At 43.2% G+C, this 12,785-nt stretch overlaps 1 protein-coding gene across 3 annotated transcripts in view; it reads right to left on the bottom strand.

The window, feature by feature from the left end:
• Positions 1 to 12,261, bottom strand: part of sh2d5 (SH2 domain containing 5) — a 32,302-nt gene extending 20,041 nt beyond the window's left edge. Inside the window, exons 1-3 of one of the 3 annotated variants that reach the window (XM_033048060.1) lie at positions 11,564 to 12,261; positions 7,126 to 7,206; positions 4,583 to 4,657 (exon numbers count right to left, since the gene is read on the bottom strand). In XM_033048060.1, coding sequence (XP_032903951.1) covers positions 4,583 to 4,657; positions 7,126 to 7,206; positions 11,564 to 11,620 — 213 coding nt within the window. In that variant the 5' untranslated portion in view covers positions 11,621 to 12,261. The remainder of the gene's footprint in view (positions 1 to 4,582; positions 4,658 to 7,125; positions 7,207 to 11,563) is intronic. The other 2 variants (XM_033048063.1, XM_033048062.1) reach the window with 2 other exon arrangements.
• Positions 12,262 to 12,785: the final 524 nt, after the last annotated feature.

The following is a 12,785-nucleotide window of genomic DNA, read 5'->3' as shown; positions in this document are numbered from 1 at the left end:
TACAGTTGTAATTTCTACACAGTGAAACCAAAATGTATAAAAATTGCCTTTAATAAAATCTGACAATGTGCATTTTAACCACATGTGGTTACAACTCTCAAATTGTGGAGCACAGAGGCAAATAAATAAATGATGGGTCTTTGTCCCAAACATTATGGAGGGCACTGTAGATGGTAGGGGACAGGGAATAGATGGATGCTGTGTAGATAGTGGGAGAATTGGTGCATTCCAGGGAAGGAGGGCACAGTAATGAGAGAGGAGCTACGGGATGCAAACTGAACATTGGAGGCTTCTCACTCTCTAACTGCTTCATTTTACACACTGACCAGATAGCTTTCTTTACAGCTTATCTCCATGGTCACCCTGGTTTTACCGTGTCAGAGACATCCCCCTCCCCCACCCTCCTGAAGCGTAACAAGCTGCTTTGTCTCTCCCCAGTTCTGACAAAGGTCTTTGACCTGAAACATCAGCTCTGTTTCTCTTCCCACTGCCTGGCCTGCTGAGCGTTTCCAGCATGTTATAGTTTTATTTTAGATTTCCAGCATGTTTTGATTTTCACCTACTTGGTGAAGGCAGAATTGATTTTTTTTAAAGGAGCGCAGCAGGTTGTGATAGTAAAGATTTAACTGTATTGATAGTTATTTTGAATGAAATTAAGAAGCCTGGATATTAGAGAAGTTGAATTGGAACATAACTAACGTGTGCTTCGGGATTTTGGAGAGCAAACAAAGTGAGGCAAGAATAAACGCAAAGTGGATCTGAAATATGATGTCTAGTATTATCTAGAAGTTCAGTTGCATGTCACTTTTGGAAGAATGCCATAGAAAAGGTTATTTCGCAAGTCTGAACTCATAGTGTTAGAGAGGCATGGATAGAGGCTTGGCTAACCTGAGGAAGCGGTGATTAAGGATGAGAGGGTCATGTTCAGACTGGCAATTTGTAACCTAACTGGAGGAAGGAACTGCAGATGCTGGTTTAAACCGAAGATATAGACACAAAATGCTGGAGTAACTCAGTGCGACAGGCAGCATCTCTGGATAGAAGGAATGGGTGACGTTTCGGGTCAAGACCCTTCATCAGACAATTGGGGAGAGGGAGATACAGAGATAAGGAAATGTGAGCTGTGAAAACAAGACAAAGGGGATGGAGATCAAGGAAAATGTAGAATAGATCATTGTTAGCTAGGAAAAGGTAACAACAAAGCAAACAGAGATAAAATGTAAACAAGGACAGTCAGACTAGTCAGAGAACTGGGAAGGAGGGAGGGATGGAGAGAGAGGGAAGCAAGTTGTTACTTGAAATTAGAGGTCAATATTCACACCGCTGGGGCGTAAGCTGCCCAAGCAAAACATGAGGTGTTGTTCCTCCAATTTGCACTGGGCCTCACTCTGACAACGGAGGAGGCCCAGGACAGAAAGGTCAGTGTGGGAATGGGCGGGGGAGTTAAAGTGTTTAGCAACCGGGAGATCAGGTATGTTTAGGCAGACTGAGCGGAGGTGCTCAGCAAAATGATCGCCGAGCCTGCGCTTGGTCTCACCGATATATAGGAGTCCACAACTACAACGATGGATACTGTAGATAAGGTTTGAGGAGGTACAAGTGAACTTTGCCTCACCTGAGAAGACTGTTAGGCTCCTTGGACGGAGTCGACGGGGGAGGTATAGGGACAGGTGTTGCATCAAACTGTATAACTCCTCCCCCTTCTGTCGTGGGGTAGACTGAGACTGACTCCCCACCCTCCCCCCTCCCAAATCTTTGCACATCCCCAATCCTTTCCACTCGTCAGTTTAATTTCATGTATTTTGTGTTTTTATGACTGTTGGCAGATCAATTTCATTCCTGGGATAAATAAAGTTCTATCGTATTGTATTGTATCATATCTCCTGCGGTTGCTGGGGAAAGTACCTGGGAAGGGGTGCTGCCGGATTTAGTGATGGGACGCTACTATTTGTATTTGTATATTAATGACATTGAGGAAGGTATTCCACATACTGTAACCAAATTTGCAGATGTAACAAAAGTAGAAGCAAAGGCAGGTTGTGACGAGATGCAAACCGTTCACAGAGAGATATTGAAAGGTTAAGTGAGTGGGCAAAAAGTTAACAAATGGGGTATAATATAAACTCAAAGAATGATAAACTTGTGGGAAAATGTAAACTTGTTCACTTTAAGGGAAGAATGGGATAAAACAGATTATTACATAAATAAGGAGTAATTGCAGAAAGCTGAGGCACAAAGAATTTTGGGAGCCCTCATAGTTAAATTCAGGTGTAGTAGGAAGAACCGTGGAATGCTGGCTGTAATTTCAAAGAGGTTGGAGTATAAAGTCTTACTACATCTGCGCAATACAGTCGCGAGTCCAAATCTAGAATACCCTGGGCAGTTCCGTTCCCCTTATTTAAGGAAAGATAAATTATCGTTGGAGGAAGTTCACAGAAAATTTACCGGGGTGAGCTTGGAAATGGATGGTCTTATAGGAAAAGGTTGTGCTTGTAATAGTTGAAGTTGAGAAAAATGTGAGACGATCCTATTGAAATATAAAGAATTCTTAGGGATTGGACAGGCTGACTTAATGTTGATTTTTTTTCTCTCAAAGTGATGTGAGCTTAGAAAGATGTTGAGACTGAATCCGTGAATATATTCAAAGCTAAGACAGGTGGATTTTTTTAATAAGTACAGGAATGACAGGTTATGGGAACAGGATGTGAAAATGTTTGAGAAAAGATAGATTGGCTGTTATTGCTGCAGCTGTGTCAGTCTGTCATTCTTACTTATTGTTTTCTTCCCTTTAACCATTTTCCCCTTCATACAAGTTTTTTTTTAGATTTTAGAGATTCAGCATGGAAATAGGCCCTTCACTCCACCAAGTCCTTGCCAACCAGCCGAACCTTCCTCCATGCGGAGCAACTTTTAAATCTAAACGACTCGGTTTGTAAAACCTTCTGCACCCGATCTGTTTTTGTGCATATAGTCTTGCATACACTGGTTCTATCCTACACATCATAGGGACAATTTTACTGAAGCCAATTAACCAACTAACCTGCACATCTTTAGAAGGAAGGAAACGGAGCACCCGGAGAAAACCTACACGGTCACAGGAAGTAGGTGAAAACTCCATACAGACAGCACCTGTAGTCAGGATCGAACCCGGGTCTCTGGCGCTGTAAGGCAGCAACTCTACCGCTGCGCCGCTGTGCTGCTCCTAATATGTAACCCATAATTGACTGAATGATGGAGCATGAATTCAGTCTCAACATCTTTCTAAGCTCACATCACTTTGAGAGAAAAAAAAATCAACATTCTCCCAACAGTCAGCCTGTCCAATCCCTAAGAATTCTTTATATTTCAATAGGATCGTCTCACATTTTTTCTCAACTTCAATTATTACATGGAGCATTGGTTGCCAGCTTCTGCTGTTAATTTTTGTGATCACGCTGTAAATATTGAGCATGCACAATAGTTTGAGAGTGGTAATAAAGAAAAGAGTTATTTGTTCGTGTATGGGCAACACCTAAATAGTCAATTAATCAAGTGTTTATTGGTCATTGTTTACAGAATAGCAGTTTGAAGTACAGTGGGCAATGATTCCTGTGCAGAGAAGCCATTAACACTATTGGCAACTATCTGGGATAAAAGGTGACCAGGAATTGGGTGGGGAAGGAAGACAGAAATGGTTCGCAGAAAATATTAACCATGTGAAAGATTGGAGGCGTGGAATTTGGAACAAACCGCAATGCAATGAAAATTCAATGCAGCTGAAGAAAGTAAAACATCAGCACAAGGTGCAGCTTTATGCCCCTGTCCCACTTAGGAAACCTGAAGGGAAACCTCTGGAGACTTTGCGCCCCATCCAAGGTTTCCGTGCGGTTCCCGCAGGTGGTTGCCGGAGGTTGCAGGTAGTGGAAGCAGGTAGGGAGACTGACAAAAACCTCCGGGAACCGCACGGAAACCTTGGGTGGGGCACAGAGTCTCCAGAGGTTTCCATTCAGGTTTCCTAAGTGGGACAGGGGCATTAGATTCAATCTTTCTTCAAAGAATGAGAAATAAAGCTCCATAAACTGATTTTTATTAAACAGATTCGCCTAGGAATAATAGGTCAAGAAGACATAAGTAATTCCAGAAGCCATAAGTCTGCACTCACATAAATAACTGGTCAAGTAGGAATGGCCGTGGTAGAACAGGCCTTTGGTTGGGATGCTCTGAAAACTTTTAGTGCTAATCCCTTGATAAATGCTAATGTTCAGGACTGCATGATAGTTTCCAGCCCGGTGACTTTTGACCTTTCCAGAGAAATCTCTTGATTTATAACATATAAACAATACGACAGAATTCGTTACTGGCTTCAAGAGAGGACCAGATAATTGAGAAAAGGGATCTTAAATAGGCCAAAGAAAGAAAAAGATAAAACAAAATTGCCAAGTTATTACAATGCCATTGATGAAGCAAGTTCTAACTACTCTTGATGGAACATAATGTTCCATTACCTTCAACACTCAGGGGTTATTTTAACTTGAAGCCTTCAAGTCTAAGGCAGAGCATGAAACTGGCAGTCTGACAACATGAATGATTTTGTACACTATACCTCTTTATTTTCATTAAACATCTTTATTCCTTGTGATGAGAATTTCAGTATTACTGCCATTTTCCGAGGAAACTTCTATAAGAAAATAAAAATATAGATCGGAAACGACACATGTGAACAACAAGTGAAATCACTTCAAATTCTGCAATAAAATACAATCATAGTTCCTTTGAAAACAAAAGAGAAGCAATAGGTTGTAACTATTAATCCCATATGAACTTAGAGGCACAATTTTGGAAATAATCTATGCACCTGGAATTACTTTACTGGAAAAATTGGGCACAACGAAATCAGCAGATATTCAGAAATGACCAAATTTATGTATTTGTCTTCAGTGTTGCTATGGTGATAGTCTAAATGTTGAACAGGCCAGGAACGAACAGGGAAGCCCAAATCGGTGTGAGTTATTACTATCATATTTTATTTGAAATGTTAAAAGTGACTTTAAAGTATAAATCACTTTGAAACACTTGTGATTCGTGTCTTATTGCCAGATTTAAACTAGTTAAGATGAAGAAAGACACAAAAAGCTGGAGTAACTCAGTGGGACAGGCAGCACCTCTGGCGAGAAGGAATGGGTGACGTTTCGGGTCGAGACCCTTCTTCAGACTGGTTAGGGATAAGGGAAATGAGAGATATAGATGGTGATGTGGAGAGATAAAGAACAATAAATGAAAGATATACAAAAAAGTAACTATGATAAAGGAGACAGGCCATTGTTAGCTGTTTGTAGGGTGAAAATGAGAAGCTGGTGCGACTTGGGTGGGGGAGGGTTAGAGAGAGAGGGAATGCCGGGGCTACTTGAAGTAAAATAAATCAATATTCATTGGGCTGTAAACTGCCCAAGCGAAATATGAGATGCTATTCCTACAATTTGCGTTTAGCCTCACTCTGTCAATGGAGGAGACCTAGTACAGAAAGGTCTGTGTAGGAATGGGAAGTAGAATGAATGTGTCCAGCAATCGTGAGATCAGGTAGGTTCAGACAGGCTAAGCGAAGGTGTTCCGCAAAACGATTGGCCAGTCTGTGTTTGGTCTCGCCGATGTATAAGAGTCCACATCTTGAACAATGAATACAGTAGATGAGGTTGGAGGAGGTACAAATGAACCTCTGCCTAACCTGAAAGGACTGTCAGTGTCCCTGGACAGAGTCGAGGGAGGAGGTATAGCGACAGGTGTTGCATCTTCTGCGGTTGCAGGGGAAGGTACCTGAGGAGGGGGTGGTTTGGTTGGGAAGGGATGAGTTAACCAGGGAGTTGTGGAGGGAATGGTCTCTGCGGAAGGTGGAAAGGGGTGGAGTTGGGAAAATGTGGCTAGTGGCGGGATCCTGTTGGAGGTGACGCAAATTTTGGAGGATTATGTGTTGTATGCGACGGCTGATGGGATGGAAGGTAAAGACTAGGGGGACTCTGTCTCTGTTGTGTCTAGAGGGAGGGGGAGCAAGGGCGGAGTTGCAGGGTACCGAGGAGACACGAGTGAGTGCCTCATCTATGATGGTTGAGGGGAACCCCCGTTCCCTAAAGAGTGAGGACATCTCGGATGTCCGAGTATAGAACATGTTAGATGAACATCTCTAAATCAATTCTATACAATGGTAGCACAAGTGAATGTGGAAAGAGAACTCAAGACTCATCTTATTTTATCGATGAAAAGTATCACAATTTAAAGATAGGATAAAATTATTATCAGTTTGTATTTTCATCTACTTGAGCTAAAATTTTCTTTAATTAGAAGTTCTAGTAATTAATATTAGATACGAAGTTCTGAGCATTCATCTAATGTCCATCACTGAGGCTTTTAAGTAAAGGTATATGCTTTCAAATACCTTTTATATTTATATTACACAGTAGCCATATTATTCTCCCCACCCCAAAAACGTTGACAATGCTATGTGCAGCTTCATTTATGCCTTCACGTTCCAAATCTTATTCTGCTTTGAAACGTTTGCTATTTGGCAGTTTCTTTAATCTCCTTCAGCCTGGTAACAAAGGGAGACTGATACTCCAAGCCCATTTTGTGAAAGCCACAGTTTGTTCACGTGGCACAAATTGTCCTTGCAGCACCAGATGTTGCCAAGTTTGGTCTCAGCAATACATTTCTCAACTAAATCAATTTTAATGTCAGCGAATTTCTGTAGCTATTTTTATTTTCCAATTTCCAGAATCATGTTTCCTTGTTCTCCACTCATACCCATGGTCCGGCTGTATTATTCATCCATGACTTCCCACATTTAAGACAATTTAACCCATTCAATCTCATTTATCCATAAAGAATCTATCTCTTCCCCATCCCCCGATCCTGTAACAACTTCAGACGTTTTTTTCTCCACCATTGTATATGTGGTCTATAGGTTGATTGTTCCCGATGTGAAGAACTTCCTGACACCAGTATTAATTATTTTCTTTTGCTAGTTGAAAGCTTGTCCTACTGTCATGGTTTAATTTATTCAGCATAGTTCTACAATGCCACACAGAATGCTCTGGATCTTATCTATAACGTGGAAGCCTAGAAATTCATTCCGGCACAGCTTGTTTCGATAATTACCTTCAGAAAATGAAGCTGTTGATGGATTCGCCATGTCATTCCTTCAAGATCTTGATCCTCTACAGTAAAGGAACCAACATACTGTGGGAATAATTGCAAAGAAAACCTTCAGCCTCCATAACCTTGATTTGAAACACCACTCAGCATTTGCTATCAGGAAGCACTGGGTGAATATAGCAACAGTTATTGTGATTATGGGGCACAAGCATTTCCCCGGGTACTAGTTCATAGGTTCCCAGGATGCATATAATTTTGTCACTTAATCTGTCGCTCATTGAAGATGTTAAAGCCCCTGTCCCACTTTCACGACTTAATTTGCGACCTCTGACGACCTTAAATGACCTAAAAAAATCAATGCCGCAGTAACCTACGACCTCCTACGACCTTCCACGACTATGTCTACGACCTCCTACGACTATGTTGAAGACCCCCCACGGCTATGTTGAAGACCTCCCACGGCTATGAAGAAGACCTCCTTAGACTATGTTGAAGTCTGGCTTCGACCATGTACGTTTTACTGCTGTTTGCACTAGCCCTTTTGCTTCAGCAGCCTTTTAAGAAAAGCAGAAGGGGAAGAGCAAGGGTGAAGAGGAAGCACAAGAAGAGGTCTCAATGGGTGAATGGAGAAGATGGAACTTTAAGCACACATGTGGGCAGTGGATGGCAAGCATGCCATTCTTGTCCCTGTCCCCCTCATTTTCCTTTTCGTACAGGATGGCATTCTGCTGGAACCATTCCTCAAGGTCCCCCTCCTGCTGCCTGGTGAAGGTGTAAGGCATAACCTTCCTCCAGCCCTCCCTCACCACTAATGGGGCATCTGCCTCTGATGCTGTGTCAGACACAGGAGAAAGGGCTGCTTTGCAGCCTTCAAATGAGGCAGTGAAGGATGGGGTGGTGGTGGGGACATATACTACCACCCTGGTCTCCTCCTCCAGAAGTCCCTCCTGCACTATCACCTCCCGTGGCATCACCTCCTGCCACCTCTTGGGTGGGCAACACCTGCATGGCCGTTTTTTTTTAGGGTTGTGCCCTCCCCCTGCGCTGCTGCCTTTTTGGTGCCCCATCTCTAAAACACAAGTCTCTTCTCCAAAAAACTCTCCAGCTATGAATGAACATGCCTTGGAGTGGCCGAGGTGACGTCTGCTGTTTAAATAACCTTTTTTTTTTCTACTGACCTTTTTTTAACCCTGGAGCTATTACCTTCGACTGCCTCCGACCACCTACGACTACCCACGACTAGCATCACGACCTACCTACGAGTAAAAAGTATCGATTTTTTCCATGCCGACCTTTTTTTTTACTCGTGGACATTTTTTATCAGGCTAGAAAAACCGCCACGACCTACTTGATGCCACGAGTGCCTATGACTAGCATCACAACCTACTACGACCTACCTACGACCTCGTGGCGAACATGCTGCGAGTATGAGTCGAGGGCAAACTCGGCAGAGGTCGTGAATTAGGTCGTGAAAGTGGAACAGGGGCTTAAGGGGTGTCTCTTCCTTCGATGGGAAAACCATTTAACTGCTATCCTGAGCTCTCTTCAACTAATAGTTGAGATTAGGAGCTCAGCACCAAGTAATAACTGATTTAATTCCACATCCATAAAATTCCTTAAACTGAAAGTTCAAAGATACTTCTTGTTGCAGTAATCTATGCACAGATCTCACATGTTTTGCAGTGTCACTTCACCCAAGAGTTGAAGCATCACAACTCATCCAAATCAAGTGTTTGTTGGGAAAATATGAATACAATTGATCAGTGAATTAAATTATTTAGAGTAGCTTGTCTTTCATTCTTGATATTTAATCTCAAAATTAGGAATTAATATTGGCTGTCAGATTCTAGTATGCAAGATCTTTTGCACGTGAACATAACTGTTACCAAGTTGTAGGACCTCAAAATCAAAAACCATGATTTAATCTTTAGAACTATAAGAAATGATCTCCCACCCTTGCCTGTGCGTTTGTGGAATAATTTTCATTGGATCAGCTGGTAGGAATCTAACTTGTATGTAGCTAGAGAAATGTAAGCAAGGGACCTTGTTAGGCCAGGGCTTGAATACCGAGTCCAATTCTGATCACTGTGTTACAAGAAATGTATGATTGCACCTGAAACTGTGGGGTGCATCACAGCCTGGTTTGAAAACAGTAGTGTCCAAGATTGCAAGAAATTGCAGAGAAGTGTGGATACAGCCCAATTCATCACACAGACCAGACTCCCCAATCATCGACTCCATCTATACTTCACGCTGCCTAGTGAAAGCAGTCAATATAATCAAGGATAGACAAAAGTGCTGGAGAAACTCAACGGGTGAGGCAGCATCTACGGAGCGAAGGAAATAGGCAACGTTTCGAGCCGACTGGTCTATTTCCTTCGCTCCATAGATGCTGCCTCGACCGCTGAGTTTCTCCAGCACTTTTGTCTGCCTTCGATTTTCCAGTATCTGCAGTTCCTTTTTAAACAATATAATCAAGGACTTTTCCCATTCCTCCTTCTCCCTGCATCCGTCAGGCAGAACATGCAAAAGCTTGAAAGCCGCACCACCAGACTCAGAAACAGCTTCTTTCCCTCTGTTGTCAGGCTCTGAACGGTCCTTCAATATCTAGGGTCCTGTCCACTTCGCCTCTACCTCATTGTGAGCATTGGACTTTGTCTCTGGAGCTGTAACGCTGCAATACCTAGAACTATATTCCGCACTCTGTATTTTCCCCTTTGCTCTATCTATTGTACTTGAATTAGGCTTGATAGTATTTACGTATATAGTATTATCAGTACATGTGACCATAATAAACCCAAACCTAAACCTAATGGGTGCAGAGGAGATGTACGAGAATATCCAACACCGGAAAAATTGAGCTATGAGGAAAGATTGGATAGGCTGGAGCTGTTCTCTTTGGAATTGAGGAGATCTTTGGCATGTCGGCTGGGGGTGGGAAAGACTCAGTTGAGGTATTCAAAATTAAGACGTACCTGCAAAGAGTAAATATGAAGAACTTATTTCTCTAAGTTGAGCGGTCAAAGCTAGGGGCATAGATTGAAAATAATTGGTGAAAGGATTACAGGAGAGATATGGAGATGGTTGACCCATCACAATTAAAATGTGGACAAGTTTGGCCGAAGGGCCTGGTTCCGTGTTGTACAGCCCCAACGCTTAGTGCTAGTACTGTACAGCCCCTAAAGCTTCAGTATATTACTGAAAAGCCCTGACTGAAGTCCAGTGCTAAAAAGTGGGATTAGATCAGGTAGTCGTTATGACTGGCAATGGTTTTATTTGCAATACATTTATAAAACTTCAATGAAATTCAAAATATTGGAAGTAGATTTTGAGGAGCCTTCAAGGTGAGGAAGGATTTCTAAGGTGTTGGGAAGAAAGGAACATTGTGACATTTAGCTTGAATATATTCATCGAAATCTCAAACATCAAGATGACACAGAGTCCTTTCTGTTGAATATCAATAAAAGATGTGATAGAAATATTCAAAAGGATGATGGATTCTTGAAAAGTTAAAGGAAGATAACCATATCTAATGACAATGCATTCATAGCAGTGACGGTAGGAGTCCCTGTCATAAAGCAGACAAATACATAATCCTTGAGAATTGAAAATATTTTGTAAAAGATAAATAGGATAGAAATTGAATTGATTGAATCTAAAGTTTTTGTTGGAACAGATAATTTAATTAAATGGTCTTATTCGGTTTCTATTTTTATTCCCAACAGACTTCAATGATTAATACAGTATGTCGATTCTCGTTTATTTAGTGGTTATGGGAGGCTGAGTGATTAAACTGCTTAAGAATTCGGTGTTTTGCCGCAGTGAAATGCAGGGATGGTTCGCGAGTAAGTAGCAACGTGAATCCTCTCCCCGCGGTATTGTCTGCAAACTGGGCACTCAACTCAAGAAATGCAATCAAGTCCAAAGAGCCTCCCGAACAGTTTCCAACAGTAATTCTCTATTTTCCTTGGTAGCTTGCTAGCTTTCCATTACAAAAACACGTCATTCTTTCTCTTGGATGCCCAGTGATGGAAAACTGTTCACGCGTGTCCTCTTAGGCGCAGGATATGAGTAACGTTCAGCGGGGAGTTGGTGTGTTGTACCGCGGGCATCGCATGAAACATTCATGACTCGTCGCGACTTAAAGGAGCAAGCAACAACAAAAAAATGAAATGCGCCAGAGTAGGGCAGGAACAGAGAGAGGGATAGACAGTGGTGATTCAGCAGGGAATCTCATCACCTGCATTGATAATTTTCGAAGTTGAAGGTTTGATTTTTCTAAAACAAAATAAAAACGTGGTGAAAATAGCTGCCGTCTCCCGACACATCGCATGCACGTTAAACATTAGAAACGTGGAACATTCCGCAGACAGAGCTCAAGGCGAAAAGAACCGCGAGCACTCAATCTCCCTGAGCCACATAATCCAAAGGGAGGACCTACCTCGGCGAACTTGGTCCTGATTCTGGCTTTGGTGTCTGGAGATCGGCTCTTGGCCATCACCGCGGAGTCCCGGCGAGGCTGCTCTCAATATTCACTCCGGGATAAACTTGGAGCAAGTTTGGGGCGAGGGGCCGCCGGGGTCCCCAGGAGCTGGGGTAAGAGGGGTCGTCTAGACTGGAGAGGCCGATACCAGTACTGTGTGTTTGCACGGACAACCCCCTCCTCCCCTCACTCACCTGATCCTCCTCTCATCCCCATGCCCGTGTTGACATCAGTGTTCACAGAAGCATGCGTATTTTGCCGGAAATTGTTCTCCTTTTATGAAAAAAACGTTACTTCCACGGCTCCCAGTGTACAGTATAACAGTTCGGGGAGGGCTGTCTGGAGAACAGTTCAGACGGTGTCGACCGCGGCAACAGGATCCTCGCATTAAATATGCACGTCAAATGTAGTTTTCTATTCCAGGGAGTTTATCATCCCACCGCCCGACGTTTATTGCTTCAAACATAATTAAAAAAACGCAAAGTATTAACTCACGCCCCCTGTGAAATGTCTGTCAGCAAACAGCTAAGATCGCCGGCGTTCCCTTATAAAAAGGCTGGTTTAAATATCATTGGCCCGGCCTACCACATTTTTTAAGCATAGCATTTCAGCAGTTTTAGGATTTATTTTATCGTTGAAGTTATAATCTCCTGCCAGCTGTTTCACATTCCACTCTTTCTAAAGATCTTGTCATTAGGAAGCGAACCACGATGGTTACAGCTGTGTAAAAGCAGAAGAACAAAGCTGCAGATCCTGCAGTTCACCCTTCTACCCCCACCCCCCACCTATGTCCTCTGGTCTTCCACTCACCTACTCTGGGAAAGAGACTCCGTGCATCTACCCGATCTATTCCTCTCATGATTTTATATACCTACTAGACCAAGTGCAGACCCGTTGGGTCTGTTTCCCCAACGGCGTTTGCGGGGGGGGGGGGGGGGGGGGGCTGCGGCATCACACTCACATTAACCACCCCCCAAACACACAGGTGGGGGGAGGGGGGTGAGAAGAGGGGTGGGAGGGGAGAGGAGGAAACGGGACAGATTTGGGAGGGAAAGGAGAGCGGGGTAGGGGTGAGAGAGGGGGATGGGGAGAGAGATGTGTGTGGGGGGGGGGAGGGAGGGAAGGGGAGAGGGGTGGGTGGAGAGAGGGGAAAGAGTGGGGAGGGAGAGTGGAGGGGGAA

This window comes from Amblyraja radiata, chromosome 31 (assembly GCF_010909765.2).
Source record: "Amblyraja radiata isolate CabotCenter1 chromosome 31, sAmbRad1.1.pri, whole genome shotgun sequence".
Lineage (NCBI taxonomy): Eukaryota > Metazoa > Chordata > Chondrichthyes > Rajiformes > Rajidae > Amblyraja > Amblyraja radiata.
This window is presented reverse-complemented; position numbering and strand designations above follow the sequence as displayed.